A 16,408-nucleotide genomic window follows, 5' to 3' on the forward strand; every position below is an offset into this window, starting at 1 on the left:
TTGGGAACCATTCCTTACGAGGGGGTTGGTGGTTTTGTTGGGGGCAGCCTTTTGTGTCTGCCCACCCCAAATGTTCTCAAGTGGGCTCCTTTTTTTTTCTGCAGGAATGGGTGGGTGTGGACTTTGCCTTTTAAGTAGGAATGGCTGGTTCATTTATTTCAATTGTGTTTTGCAGTTTGGGCTTTTTCCCAAACATGTTTTCTGTTCGCTTGTACATCTTACCTCTTTGAAGCTTTTTAGTAATTGCTTTGGTTCTTGACAACTTCATAACCGCAGCCATTGAGTCACAATAAAGACTAATGAAAAAAGTAATAAAATTTCCATGTATAACTAGGAAGAAGATTCCTGAGGGAAATATTGAGCAAGTGATTACAGGGAAGATAATTGTCTGGTTAGAGAATTATATGCCCTGTGAGTTTGATATTGAACCTGTAAAATTGTCACTTAAAAATCAAAATATTAGAATTATTAAAAGCAGAGATGGAAGTCAGAGCTTGAGGTAGGTGCATTTTGCTTGCTTTCTGAAGAATGATCGAGTGGTCTGCTGTTGGGTTTTTAACCGAGTTTCGCTTATTTTTAGTAAAGAATAAATGCAGCGTTAGGCTGCTGTATGGCTGCAAATTGTTGCTTGCCTTGTGTGCTTGAGATCTGCAGGACTTTGGGGCTTTTTTTTTTTTTTTTTAATAAAGGCACTGATGTAGCGAGCTGTCTTTTATCCAGTAGTGACTGGGGAAGTGGTAGGAATTCCCCTTCTGTTTCCTGTTCGTAGTGTATCGTGGACATATCGATGCTTCACATTCTGGGAAAAAGCGCCATCCCTACTAGGTATTTTGTAAGGTGCATTAGCCAGATGAGCTCAGCGTGTCTTTATCTTCCCCTTACCTGAACTTTTTATCCTCTGTGTTTTTTTTCCTCCTGATCATGGAGTGATTTGTTTCCTGGTTTCATTTCCAGCACTGTCAATACCTTGTGGTTTGCTGTCTGACTTTTTTTTTTTTTCCTGCTCACTTGTAAACTAGAATATACAATTTCCTTTCATGTAGCCAAATGAAATATGTTCTGCTTTTGATACCTCAAGATCCCACCAGCTCCTTGGTGCTGTTGCTGCCACCTCTGCTGGTGCCCGTGGTGCTCTGCGTGTTGGTGTGAGCAGAGGTGACCAACTCACCACTCATTTCTAGCAGCCACTCCTTTCTCTTGTAAAGAAGAAAGTAAAGAAAACAGCTCGGTGTGTTGTTTCTGTGCCCAGCTTGTTACAGATTAGGTTAATTGGCTCTTGGCTGATAGCAGCCCTTGCAGATTAACTCCACCTCCTCTTGGTTCAACAACCGGGCTCCTGTCCTTCTTACAGATGGAAGCAGCTCCTTGGTGCAGGACTTTTACAGACCGGCTGAGATCACTTATAAAGCAACTGTCTGATGTAGACTAGGATTTTTATTCCTTTTGTCATCTCCATGCATTCTGTTGGATCTAGATGATCTTTAAGGTCCCTCCCCGCCCGAGCTGTGCTGTGACTGTGCGATTTTAGCGCTGAGACAATTAAGGCAAGGAGAGGTTAAGTGCCTCTTGCCTGAATGTCTCAGCATTAAAGAGCTCCAGCGCGATGCTTTTATTCCTCTTCTGCTACAACAACCAACTTCTTATGCTCTAAAAAGCTGCGTTTTATATCTCATTCTCTATCACAGCATTTACAGCATTTTCTATAATTCTGCTTGGATTTTGAAGATGAGGGGAAGGCGCATTTGTAACACAAGAATTTAAAACCCATGCATTGTGCTCACTCTCGTCACACATCACAAGCAAGGTATCTAGTAATTACCTCATATAAGCTATAATAAAACCATTAAGCTTGACTAGCCACTACTTTTAACCTTCAGACAAGCTCCCTTCAACATTAATATTAGTTTCTTATAATGTTTGAGGTTCACGTGTGAACTGTTGCATCCTAAGCAGCAGTGCTTGCTCATAAACTTTGGTGTCCCTTCTCTTTGGTGCCTTTGTAAATCTTTAAACTTTGTAAGGGCGGTGGAGAGTGGCCGTGTGCTGAGAGGCAGGTGGGTGACTTCCAGCGGCTGTCGCGTTGGGTGCAGGTTGCTTACTGGGGCCAAGGAGAGGTGCTGCTGCATGGCCCTTGTGTTCATGACCTCTGTAGTGTTCCTAGAGTTGTCTTTTTTGTTTAAAAAATTCAGATTTTAGGCAGATTTTAATGACTTTCCTGCAGTATTCGAATAAAACATACTATTGAAGTAATCTGGAAGAACTTTAAGCTAGGTTTGTTTGCCTCTGAGGACGTCCTATAGCGTTTGCGGTGTTTGTGCTTCCAGTAGTGAGACCTGACTTTGATACAACCATTTCCTTCTCTCTCTTTCCAAGACAGGCAATGAACAAGCACGAAGTATCGATATGAGGTGCATTTGGTTCTAACAGTCAGATTTTTATGATGACTCAATAAGATTTTACTAGTAGCTCTATAAAGGCAGCGCACTTTTTGCTGAGGTAGCTATTTCTTTCCCAGCTTGCTAAGTTTTCCGCAGGCGTTTGTTGTCTAAAGCAGGCCTCTTCAGTCTCACCTTTGTCCTGAAGTGACAGAGACTGTGCTGCAAGTTGAACTATGCAGTACTCACATTGCATTTTATTTTTTTTTAATTCTAAAAGGAAAATTCCAAGATGACTTAGTAATAACTACATAGAGTGAAAGCGTTGGAAAGAAAGGGGCGGCTCCAACACGGGACTGCCTTATTCTGTAGCTGTTTTTGTAAGGTGCTATACACATTTTTAGCTAGACAGTTGTTGGTTTAAACAAAATAATACTAGAGTTGTAAATCCATACAAATGGCATTACGTTTAACACCATTAAACTAAAAATAACCTCGGCAATTGGGTGAGCTGAAGGTCTGCTACAATTACTGTAAGTTGCGGTGGCATTTTTAGCTGAGGTTGCGCGGTTTCATTTAAACTTTATTAAACAAACTGGAGCTCGAGTATTCCCTGGAGAGCTGGATGCAACACTAATCTTCTGTTAAATTGTCTTCAGCATTGTTGGAAAGCATCCAGCCAAGGTAGCGTTAAGGAGGTTTGTATTTGCAAAGTTGCCTGGATGGAGCGACAGGCGCTGACTTCTGTTGTGGAAGAGGCAGTTTGCTTCTGCGAGGAGCTTTGGGAGCAGGCTGACTGACTCAGATACAATTTTAAGAATCAGAATGCGGTATGTTACTATTGAAACTTGCTTTTCTTATTTTAAATTCAAACCTTAGAATAAGAAGTTAGCTTCTGTAGTCATGAGGAGTGAAGAGCTAGGCGTGCAGTCCCAATTAATAGCTGCCTTGCTTCCTCTGCAGCAACACTGAGGCCGAGCCACCTGTTATTGGTAGGAACGATGAGAAGGTTTTTTTTTTGCTGTGTTGACTATCGTAAAGTTATTTTAGGAAGTCTTACATGTCCTGTTTTTCCCTGTCAGGCTGTGAAAGCAGCAGCAGTGTCTGTGTGTGTGCAGGGGATGGGGCTGCTCAATGGCCTGTTTGTAGGGACGGCTCCATCCTGGTGAGGCTGCCTTTGGAAAAAGTGAGTCTGCTCAATTCAGGACCTTAAGTCAGTGGATGAAGTGAGGTTGTTAATTGTGTTTACATCTAAATGTTGGTTTAAAAATATCTCTGTGGTCTGTGATGCTTGCTGCTGCTCAGCCACCTTTTTATCTGTTGTGCGTTGTTTTTAACAGGCGCTGATTGAACACATTTGCAGAGTTCTTGAGCAAATGTTTGAATGCCTTTCTGTAAGCCTCTCAAGTCTTGAGTTGTGAAAGACAAGAGAAAATAGTCTTAAAACTCTTCCTTGTACTTCTTATTCTTTTTATTTCTCCCTTCCCCCACTCCACAAAAACTTAAATAAAAAAGTCTCCAGCGAATACACTGAAGTGCTATTAAAGGCTGCTGTGTGGAAGTGGAGGGCAGTGTTTGACATTGACCTCTTAATAATATTCATTTTACATACATAACACCTCTGACCTCGGTTGGACCGTCTATTCAGCATGGGATTTGTGCAACTGAGAGAGAAAAGAGAGCCTGCAGCCATGAGCACTCTCATTTTTATTACAGTAATAAATGTATTGCTTCTGGAAATCTTACCTTCATAATTTAAGACCTATTGTTATTTCTTCTCTACAGGCTATCATGTTCTACCTCTGTGTCAAATAATTGGAAGTTTTGTATTCATGTATTTTATTTGTCTTCCAGACTTAAAGTAACCATTGATAATATCTTTGCTTTCTACTCAGCTCTGTTTGAGTCGTACTTTCGTGTGCCTGGCTCTAAATGTATAATGAACTTGTTTTTGCAGAGCTTTGCAGATGATTGTAGATGGCCTGCATCAATCATTTTAATGTGTCCCAGGGAGGGAATGGAAATGATTATCTTTTCTGTAATTCCATGACCTGCTCTGTATTTTCTGCGTGCAAACAATAATATTAAGTGATCTCTAGCGCTAGCAGTTTGCTTTTGAGATGTAGCACAGAGTAGCAGTATCAATTTAGCATCTCCTATTAAATGGTGTGCTGGCAGTCCTTGCTGAAGATGCTAGCAGCGTTGGGTAACATTCATCTTCTCAGCCTTCCTTTGGCCAAGCCATCCACCAGTGGGACTCAAGGCATGTGTGGGTTTTGAGGCAGGTGGGTATGGGATGGACTCTGCAACCTGCCAGCACCGCCCAGGGAGATGCTTGCAGCAGGGGGGTGCTTGCACGGCCGTGACTCCCAGGGAGATGTGGCTTCCTTCCTCTGCTCAGGGCCATAAGGCGACACGCAGAACCTCACCGGAGCACTACGTGGTCTGCTCATGGGGCTGTTTGGTGCTAATCGCTTTGGTTTCTGTTAATACAGGTAAATTGTGTGATTATGAAAGTACAGGACTGACTGAAACAGCTTAATATTCTAGCCCATTACATATAGGCAGTTCACATTTATTGCATAAATAAAATTTTCTATTCAAACAGTTATTGGAAGTTTTAATTGGTTATGGGCTGTTGTATTTCTACATTTCCAGGATTAATATAATTAATGCTGGCAAAAAAGTAGTGCACAAGTGTATGCAAAACTGCATGTACTAAGAGGAAAAAAAAATCCTCCCCTAATACGAATGCAATAGGGCAAATGCTGCAGTTGGTTTTGACTGCTAGTGGAAGGAAACTGCAGCTCCAACTTGAAATATATTTTGCTAGTGTTAGGATTGCATTCATGAGAAAAAATAAATGAAATTTTGGGGTGGGAGGGGATTCTTGTTACCTTCTTTATCAGAAGGCTACATACTGTGACTTTAATCAGAGCATAGTCCTACAGCTACATGGGCAAGTGGAAACAGAACTAAAACCCATTTTTTTTATTTTATTTTTTTTTTACTACAACCTGCTATATTATGAAAAATTCTAAAATTGCTCTGGAGTTGTGTACTGTTGGTGTATTGCTTGAGGCTTCACTACCAAAAGGCCTGTTCAGTGTTTCTTGAGATAACTGAGAAGTCAGTGATAGATGTCCCAGAGAAAGTTTCTACAAAACTCCAGTTTTAATGAAATTCTAAACTGTCACCAGTAACAGGAGGTATGGAAAGCCTTATTTTATTTAAACAAACAAACAACCCCAAGGCCTTAGTATTCAGGGGCACCAATATAGTATAAAATACGAGTAATTTTAATGAAGATTTTCTATGCAGCCAGGAAAGTAAACCTAAAATTTATATAGCCACGTTATATAAGAACATTGATAATGGCATGATGCTTTATTAAGTAGCTATGTTTGTTGTGTAGGCTTCAAACTTGATCTGGCAGTAAGCAATAATTAGGTTACTTGAAAGTCCACTATAATATGTGTAAAGCCGTAAGCATTTGCTTAGTTAAGGCTTTGTGTGTGTGTATGTGTGTATATATATATATTTTTTTTTTCTTCTTTTCTTTTTGCTGAATGACCAGCAAACAGATTGGATTAACTGGTAAGGAGCTCAAAAAATAAAGGGAGAAGGGACAGGGAATACAAAGTCTGTCCGCATTAAGTGCGAGTGCACCTTCATGGAAGTGCTGCCAGGTTGTATCCAGGAGCTTTGTTTGCTTTACCTTGCTGCAGCACTGGAGCTTCTCCCTCTCGTTTTGTCCCCCTAGAAACACGGCAGCTTTTGTTCCTAAAGATAACGTGGTGAGAGGCTGTGCGTAAGGGTGTGAGATGGGGCGCAGGATCCAGCCCTGTGCTGTGGAGCACTTCTGGTAATTCCTTGCACAGGTTTGGGACAGAGCTGCTCCGCGAGGTTGTTTTTTTTTTTGGCAGAATTGTTGTTTTGCTGTCCGTCTCCTCAATTCAGAAGAGCCGGGGGGTGTGGAGGGCATCACTTCAGGTTGTAAATAGCATATCGGGGAGTCTGCTTCCAATTAGGGAGGAAAGCCCTGGAAGAAGGCTTTAACTGGCATGCCTACCAAAGTGTTTGAGCATTCGTTAAAACATCATACTTGGAGAAATAAAGAAAATAAATGATTCCATGGACACAGTAATGTGAAATGGAGAAAGTCAAATACCATACATGCCAGGTAGCAGTAGTATACCAACCTTCTTTTCCCATGTAAGTAAAGTATGTTTATTTTCCTAAAACAAGATGTAATAGTAACTGTGGGTTAGGCTTGAGGCTTATTTCTTAGATCCTTGTTTGTTTGTGTTTTTTTTTTTTTTTTTCTTTCCTGGTAAAAGGTACCCAGAATACCAAATAAAATTTGAGAAGAAACATGCCCCAAACTCTGTTTTTACACACTACCGTAAAGGCAAGACCCCACTCTGTTTCAGTGTCGATGGGGGTTAAAATCAAGGAGGAATGTTCCAACATAGTTTGCTTCTTACGGAAGGGTTTTCCTTTTGATGAATGAATTAATTGAAATGCGGACGTTTTGAAGGGAACTCTGGATTAAGTCCTGAAGCGCTCTGTTTTATTTTGGCTGGCAAAAAGCCGGACAAGCTTCTGGCTGTGTCGGAGTTGCCCCGTCTGGCTGGTTATATCAAGGGAAGGAAAATGCCTTGCTATAAATACAGCGCAGGGGCTGTCACGGGCAGCATCGCTGCGTTGCCTTCGGGCTGCTAAATGCTCTTCTGCAGTACGTGGGAACCATTGTGGGATCCAGGCCGTGGCGTGTCATGCTCTGCAGCCTGATTTTGATGAAGTACTTGTTTTGTTCAGTGAGATACCTCTCAAGTATACAGCACGCTTGTGGACCTAGAGTCATTCTTTGCCTGGCTCAGAGCTGCTTAACCAGGTTGTTAGAAAGTCGCTTTGTGCTCGGAAAGTAGGAAGGCAGGGACTGCTTTTCAGGACAGTCATGCAAGTATAAAGGGCATCTTTTCAAACTTTCCACCTTTAGTTTGTGAAGACGTTTGAATGGATTTTAGCTGGTAATCAGACTTTGACTGTGCAAGGAAGTCTTAGGTGGAGAACTACATTTAGTCCAAACTAGCACTGCTGTTCAATTCAGGCTTTGCTGTACTATCTCGTAAGCCTGTAAATGGTGATTACTTATTTTTTCTACAGAAAGACTGACTGGTTGCTAGATGAGGCTGTTTGAAGCATGCTGCTGGAGGTGCTCTTCATAATATTCACTACAGTTGGTTACAGATCATTTCTCTGGCTTACATGCAACATAAAATTGATCATAAAGCTAGCTTATTTTCCTTCTGTGTGACAATAACGGTGCTTAATTTAGAACAAATTATAATACATTATTGTAGTCAAAGAAAACAGGCAGTGAACTGTTGCAGTAGTTGATGTTAACTTTAGTTCTACCCCAATTCTCTTTTTTTGGGGGCAGATCATTAGATCTCATTTTCCAGTAGTCGAATTTTTCCACTATCTGGGTGAGCTCATGCATTTAATTCGTCTGATCTTTTATTTTTACTATAAATATAACATGTAGGGGATTGAGAGTCCTTGAGGTGTTACATTTCTGTGACATCTTTATTGACCAAATCTTTTTTTCCTCTTACTCAATACAGTTACGGACATAGAGCTGAAGCGACTGAAAGATGCTTTCAAGAGAACTTGTGGACTCTCATACTATATGACCCAACAATGCTTCATCAGGGAAGTTCTTGGTGATGGAGTCCCTCCAAAAGTTGCTGAGGTAATCTATAAACTTTTCTGGAGAGATGTATGTGGTTGATACTCTATACCTTAGACGTGCACACACAGATATGCCTGTGCAGAAACAAGCAGATTTAATTTCTTTCCATTTTTCATCCAATATTACAGTGTGTGTTCTCTAAATGAAGGTAACGTTCCAGACTTGGATCATGGGCTGTCACTGATGTGTGCTTGATTGTGTCATTGCTTGAGACTCATCTAATAGGTGGCAAATGACTTCAAAGTAAATCTAGGTATCCAGATGTAGATTTGGGGAAGTGAAAAATTGGGAAGTTTTAACTCTCTCTATGAAACTATTATAGTAGAGGATTTTATTTACTCTGGAGCCGAGCATGCTGTTGGTTTCTCTGAGATTCCAGAGGCTTTTACTATGTTTTCTAAAGTGCAGATTAATCTTTACAAGCTCTCAGAAATAATTTTGTGTATTTTAAAGATATATAAATGAACTGGACGGTAACCAGAACCAAAATATGCTACATAAGTATAAATAATGTGTGTGTGTATATATATATATGTGTGTATAAATACATGTGTATATATATAAAATAAAAATAGTGATACCATCCTGCACATGTGCTTTGAAAAAAAAAAAAAAAAAAACACTTTTCATAGAGTTGTCTATATTTTGAGAGAGAAATTAAAATATTGTTCAGGGAAGAATAAGATTAGCCAGACCTTTCAAATGATATTTTGCTCCGTGTCATTTCTAATCACAGCTTCTATTTCTGGTATCCTCAGTGTTATTGACCTCACAGGCAGCGTGCAAGTCTCTCAGTTTTATTTAGGTAATGTGCATAGTGAGGTGTGTGTTGCAAAAGGTTTAACATTGTATTAGAGGGTTTCTTTTTTCTAAGCTTAATGTTTTCTCTGTTCTTTTTAATTTTTTTCTCTAAGTATTGACAAAGAGGATATTACTTGCTTCTTCAGTATATTTGGCAGTTTTATTTTTATGTGTGTATTCAAGCACTTAACAGGAAATACTGTAATGTGTGTTAGCACTGTCAAATTGAATGAAAGTATGAGATTTCTTGTAGCTTAAGGCAAGTGTCTTCAGTACTAGATTTGGTATATTTTGTGTGAATACATTGTTAATAGAAAAAAATAAAATAAAATAAAATAAAAATCTTAAACGGTTCATTATTTTTTTGAAATAATGTGAAATATTAAATATTCACATTGTGAATTAATTTGTACTTTCATATCCCTTTTATGCCAGTATTAATGGTGAAATTATTGATTTGGATGAGATAAATTTTCACAAATAGATACTTTGGGTTTTCAAATGTCTTCTGTTACCCTCTGCTTTTCTTTTTTTTCAATCTAACCTTAAAGACACAATTTTGATCATAATTGTGTCTCTTAACATTGCAGTTCTACTGCAGTTCCTGGTTCCCATTTGGTGAAGTAAAGTTAGTGGAAAAATCATGACAGTTTCTGATGTGATTTCATCAGAAGTGGGATATAAGCATCTCAAAATTCCAGTACAAATTACTGTGCACTGAATTACTGTGTACTTCTAGCATTCGTATTTGGGCAATGCAATATTCATATCTCTGAGCTTGAATATTGAAAATCCGGACAAAACTTGGACTTGACTCCGCTCATATTGTAATGGCATTCTTTGTAATTCAGTGTGGAAAGGCAAGCACACTCATTAGACAGCTAAAGCCTTGTTCTGAGTTTTCAGCCTTTCAGTCATTGAAATGGATTATTTTTAGCCTGAGATTGCTGGGCTGTTTTCTCTGCATGCTTTGAGTAATGGTTTGTTGTATCTGAGGAGTGATAGACCTTCAGGAATTCATTAAATTAAAAACACTGATAGAGCAGGCATGCAAAAGAGGGAAATGAAGTCTGTAGAACTTCAATCAATTTACATGATCGTCATGCACACGAAACACTTAAATGTTCTGGGTGGTTATGTTCTGAAAGGATCTCTTAGAAAAATGGAATTGAAAATATTAATAAAATGAAACAGCATGGGCTGTGTCTGCATTGCCTTAACTGCAGGAAAGCCGGTCAAGGGCTGAGATGCATGAACACAGCAATTATTTTTAAATCTAGGGAAATAAGACAATTATGTTCTGCAGTTATAGGTACCTTGACAGAAAAAGTACTGTTCAGAGGAAGTAGAAAGAAGGAATGGTAATATCTCAAGAAAGCATTTTTAGTAGCTTTGTATGTTAGTCTTAGGAGAGGAAGAATGCTGAGAAGGACCTCCTAACTTTTTCCTGTGCAGTCCTGTCCATGACTAATTAGATTATACCTTTATCAGCTTAATTTAGAGGGAGTTGCATATCAACCTTCTTAAAAAAGAAATAAGCAGTGATTTTTTCTTGTTCATTTCTTCCTACATATATTATGATTGTGAGAAGCACCTGTGCTAGTTTTTCTCCAAATGTGACTGTAATGTAAGTAGAAGAGGGATGCTAATGAAGACACGAAGGACATGTAGGGGGAGCTGCCAAAAGAATGAGAATGGAGACTTCTCAAGGACTGAAAGAGAAGACAGGTCATAAGAATAGAATCAGGGAAGAATCCAGCAGGTTTTATACGCTAGAGAAAGAAGCCAAAATAATGCTTTGAACATCCTCTCCTACCCTTCCAAAAGGCTTACTAGAAGCTGTGGGCACAGGGACACAAAATTGCTTCTTATTTTTGACAGTGCATTTTATTAGAAAAAGTTTTCCAAATAAAATTAATGTGAAAACTTGTGGGGCTACTTCTTTAGAAATGTGAACTAATCCTGGTTGTATATTGTGTGCAACTTACTCAGTGTTTGTAAACTCTCACCAAAAAATGATTAAGTGACTGAGGTAAAGGTAATACCAGCTGCTGATTGTTCTACTTCAAACGTGTGTTAGATACTAATACCTTGGATATTATCCACAGAATTCCTTTTTCTTAAATCTTGAACAATATGTTGTGTTAAGATAATACATAAATGTAATAGCTGGCATTCAAATGATACTGAAATGGAGATGCGCAAAGTTCAACTGAAGTGGGTGGAAAGTTCAGAGATGGATATGAATTTGAAATATGTTTTCAGATGGATGAGGAGAGGAGACAGCTGTATTCAAGGTGATTTATGAGATAAGTGTGCTTTAAAAAGTCTAAGAGCACAGAAAGTTGAAATTTGAGTGACAGAAGAATAAAAAAAAAAGATAATCTTTTAATCAGTGTTGTGAAGGAAAAACAGTGATTTCTCTTTCATTTGGCTGTATTTACATATACATGTATATGGTCTTTGAAAGTCCTGTTAATCTGAAATGTAAGAATTCTCTCCCTTTTTATACTTAGTGTGCTTTCATGTTTTTTTCCTGCATCTAAAGGAGCTATATTAAGACTTAAGTACAGTATTCAGCAGAGCTAACTGCTTATTTAAAAAAAAAAAAAAAAGTAATGGCTCCAGTGTAATATAGAAGTAAATCACTTATGTATGCAGTGTAGCCCTGAAGGCATCTTGTGAAATCAGAATGATTAGAAGTAGAAAGTGTGGAATTCAGATCTCTGCCATGACATAGTCCGTGAAGCATACGCTGTGTCCAAACAGAGCACAAATTCAGTTTTAATAATTTGAACTCCTCAAGCATCTGCAAATGGATTAAACTTTACTAGTAGAAGATGACCTGAGTGTGCTCTGGGCTGTTAGTGTGTGTGCATGGGGCTGTCTTCCAGCAGAAGGAAATGGCAGGTTCTGCATAACATCCTCCATGGAATGAGATCCTTCTGTGCTTTTGAGTTCACTTAAATGTACCTGCCCTCGGACATCTTTAGATTTTGGGGAATTTTCAAAGCCTCGCTGTGGTCCTCTTGCACCTCCCTTACCAGTTCCCTCTGGCTTCTGTCAGCGTGTTTACCTGCTGCTCAGAAGGCTCTGGGAGGCGTTCACGTTACCATCACAGTGATTTACAAGTACTTTAATACGAAACTATTTAAGTGATTCAGGAAGATTTTGCTTTCTCTGAAGCCTTTTTCCAGTGCTGAGTTGTTCAAGACAAAGTTGTTGGTAACAAAATTGGTTAAATTTTGCTTTCCCAGTCTAAAAGAGGCAAGTTCTGTTGAAGTATTTAGCTGATTTTTTGGCTTCCAGTTAGCGTAACCCATTCTGATGCTTGTCAGCTCCTGGGTAAACAGTTTCCTGGCACGTAGACCTGTGTGAGCGAGACGGAAATGTTTGTTGGTCTTGTTTTGGAAGACATGGCACTCACATTCTGCACAGGGATTTCAGTCTGTTAAAAATTGATTTTTCTCCTTAATACTCTTCATCATAACATGCTGTCTGGCTCCTTTAGAAGGCACAACTGATAATAGATTGCACTTGATTACACTGAATGCCCTACGTAGTTACAGTAGTAGTATATAGAAGTTCTTGTAATATTTGAAATGTGATTTATGTACTTTAATTCGTGCCAGTTTCATGGGCAGCTTCATTCTGGCTACTTACTGACAGCCTGAGGTCACCCACTTTGAGTGCACTGGATAAGTGAAACCTGGTAACAAAAATGGTTATTTCAAATCCAACGTGGTTCCCTGCCTGGTTTCACTCATAGTTGTGCTACATGAACGCTTATCCTACTATCATAGGCAGCGTGTCTGCAATCTTCTAATTAATACGAGAATTCATACTTTTATGTAGTCATTTTACTTTTTGATGAATTAGAGGTAGATTGTTTTGATGTTGTTGGGTAGATTCTCAGGATGTCACACATAAGACTGTTAGGGCCATGTACCTTTTTCTGGAACTGCTGGTAGTGTAGAAGAGAAGTGTCACTCCAATCACACATGTCATCCCTCACTTTCATTTTCTTGTCACTCGTGGGTGTAAATGTTTCCCGATGGTTATGGTGGATTTTAAAAACAAACAAACAAACCAACCTAAAATGTGTATTCGTTCTTTAGACTGGTGGATTTTGGTCTGTGTGTCCCAAAGGGTCATGGGCTCTTTTTTAGTCTTGATTAAACTGGTTAAATTTAAAAGGTTAAAATGAATTGTGCAAACTCTTGTATTTTCAAAGATTTTTTTTTTTAATAGAGGTTAGGAAGTCAGAAAAAAAAAAAAGTTAAAAATGATGTTGCTTTTGCTGTTTAGAGATGTTTGGTTGTGGTTCATGTATTTAAAACCAACCAAAAGGCAGGGAAGGGATGCAGATGTAGCAGCCATTATGACCTGTGGGTTTCATCCAGTGGTTTGCTAATGATTGGCTCTGCTCTGTTGGGTAATTCACAAAATAGTGAGTCTGCCTGCAGTAACGTGGAAGCCCCACTGACCTCTGAACTCTGCTGGGGCTCTTTGGCTAAGCTGCCGTATAACGAATACTCTCAAGGCTTTACTGGAGAAAAATGAAGAAGCCAGAACATAATTACATGTATACATCCTGTTTGTAATCTTGTTTACTTAGTAAGTAATTCAGTAGCAAGCAAGGAAAATAGTATTTAAAATGTACACAGTATTTTTAGGGCCCTGGTGTAACTTGTTGCTGTTAGTTGTGATGTCTCTGTTCCTGCTCTTAATGTTTTGGTTTACTTCTGGTATATTCTCTCAGGTTATCTACTGTTCGTTTGGAGGAATGTCCAAAGGGCTGCACTTCAATAACTTGATAGTTGGATTAGTTCTACTTACAAGAGGCAGAGAAGAAGAGAAAGCAAAATGTAAGTAATACAACTTTAAAAAGTAATAACAGTATCATGCATGTAGAATACACTTCTGTAAAGGAACCATAAATCATGCTGTATTAAGTCACCGTTGTTGTATGTAAGTGGGAATACATTTGCCAATAAAGATAGTATATTTTTAGACATTTTTAGCTGCATATTTTGAAATTCAATATATTTCAGTTTTCTATACCTAACTGTCGTGGTTTAACCCGACCGGCAGCTAAACACCACGCAGCCGTTCGCTCACCCTCCCCCCTCCCTCTCTGGGACGGGGGAGAGAAATGGAAAGTGAAGCCCGTGAGTTGAGATAAAGACAGTTTAATAAGACAGGAAAAAAAAAAAATAACAAAAATAATAATAACAATAATAATAATGATGATACAATGGGGATAATACGAAAGTAATAATAGTATGTACAAACAAGTGATGCACAATGCAATTGCTCACCACCCGCTGACCGATGCCCAGCCTAACCCCGAGCAGTCCGGCCCCCTCCCCCCGGCTAGCCACCCCTATATATTGTTTAGCATGACGTCAGATGGTATGGAATACCCCTTTGGCTAGTTTGGGTCACCTGTCCTGGGTCTGTCCCCTCCCAGCTCTTACTGCACCCCCCAGCCTGCCCGTTGGCAGGACAGAGCAAAGGCTGAGATGTCCTTGGCTTAGTATAAGCACTGCTCTGCAACAATTAAAGCATCGGGGTGTTATCAGCACTCTTCTCATTCTAAGCCAAAACACAGCATTCCACCAGCTACTAGGAAGAAAATTAATTCTGTGCTAACTGAAACCAGGACACTAACAAAGTGAAATATTTGATAAATTCTCATGTTTGTGGATGTTAGGATCCTACAGAAAGACTGCTGAGTGCTGTATGTAGGCAGAGAAAGGAGGACAGTGCTGGTATTTTTCAAAACAAACTAAAGCATCTGCCTACTGACTTCTGTTGTTTTGTCTTTCTTGTTAATCTGACTTGATAGTATTTATTTTTTTTTGATAAGTGGGCAGTGGTGAAAGAAAATATTTCTTGATCTAAACCCTATTAAGCTATACTGTGATTGAATCAAATTATTGCACTGCTTTTGGCATTCTTAGCCAGTTTTAAACCTAGTATTTGGAAAAATGTAACTACGGTAGTTGTTTAAATATTTTTCTTCTTCCTCAGACATTTTCAGTCTCTTCTCTAATGAATCTGGGAGTTATGTTGTTCGTGAAGAGATGGAGAAGATGCTGCAGGTGGTTGATGGAAAAGTGCCAGAATCTCTCAAGAAATGTTTTTCTGAGGTACATTTTGTACAAGTTTTATCTTCACAAAAAAAAAGTGAATATTACATTAGGCAGTTTTTCTTCTGCTGTATAAATTCATGTGGATGTGTGGCAATAAATTAACATTGGTTAAAGAGAGGAAAGGTTCATAATGTTTTTTTAAATCTTATAATATTACATATGATTTGCATTGATGTAAGTAGCAGTTTGGTATGTGCAGGCATTCTCCATGCTATTTTACTTGCTGTGCTAGTTTGAAAGATACCATTTCCAAAAGGTAGTCATGTAATCAAGTAAATTTAAGTATGAATATTGCCAGTGGAATTTCATTGATTAGTGTGGATATTTTGTTGCAGTTGGGAAAGAAATCTAGAACACTGATCTGAGAGAGGAAAAAAAATCTGCCCCTTGGATTTAAAAAAAAAAAAAAAAAAAAAAAAAAAAAAAAAAAAAAAAGGCCTACCAGCAGTGGTTGCTTAAAATAATAGTATTAGAATATTACCGCTGTCTCACTGTGCCTGCCAGGAGCTACACCATTTATTTATGCATTAGGTTGTTTGAGAGATGTAATCTTTTTGAAGCTTATTCAAGTCCTCCCCTAAAACAGGCTGTTGTTACTTATAGATATTCACAGATACTTCCTAGGCCCTAGTCATCCTACTGAACTGTCAGGTTTGTTTGATTTGGTTGTTTCCTTTTAGTTATTGACCAGCAAAATCTAGTTGTCATTATACATTCTGCTGAAAAACTGGTTGAGGAGAAGTTTTATTTGTGGATTTCAGATTACTTAATTTCCTTACAAATTCTTGTACTGTGTTTGCAATAACTTTGGTATGCTTGTTACCAGCATTGGCAGAGGCAAACCCTCTTAATCTGGCAGTGGTGTCATGTTGGCTTTGTGGGCAACAATTACATTCGTTCTTGCCTGGGATCATAAATCATATGTATACTGCAGTCCAGTTTCTGGAGCTGACCACTTCGATATTTCCTACTTATAATTCCCCATCAATATGGTGTGATGAATTATACCCTAAAAGTTAATTGCATACTGTCCAAGAAATCTAGAAATACTTTATGAAGATCTTGCAGGGAAAGAAGTATCCATCTGGCTTGATACCGTTTTCCTGTTCAAGAAAATGCTCTATATCGATTTTCTTTTAAAAGGAAAATAGTGTAATAACCCACTCAGCAGGATTTACTGGCCTGTTAATCATACTAGGTCATTGCTGGAGAGCGAGAAAGTTTAATGTTCCTGCTGTGGGTCTGCCTTCCTGCCGTATGGCGGATGAGTTTATGCTTTCCAGGATGATGTTTATAGGTACTTTCATTCTTCCCTT

General features: G+C 38.8%; 1 protein-coding gene across 4 annotated transcripts in view; it reads left to right on the forward strand.

Moving 5' to 3' along the window:
• USP32 (ubiquitin specific peptidase 32) overlaps positions 1–16,408 on the forward strand; it is a 77,081-nt gene that overhangs the window by 13,106 nt on the left and 47,567 nt on the right. For all 4 annotated transcript variants that reach the window (XM_084299608.1, XM_084299609.1, XM_084299610.1 and 1 more), the window contains exons 2-4: positions 8,006–8,133; positions 13,697–13,802; positions 14,971–15,089. In XM_084299608.1, coding sequence (XP_084155734.1) covers positions 8,006–8,133; positions 13,697–13,802; positions 14,971–15,089 — 353 coding nt within the window. The remainder of the gene's footprint in view (positions 1–8,005; positions 8,134–13,696; positions 13,803–14,970; positions 15,090–16,408) is intronic.

Source organism: Netta rufina (assembly GCF_964035555.1).
Source record: "Netta rufina genome assembly, chromosome: 21".
NCBI classification, from domain to species: domain Eukaryota; kingdom Metazoa; phylum Chordata; class Aves; order Anseriformes; family Anatidae; genus Netta; species Netta rufina.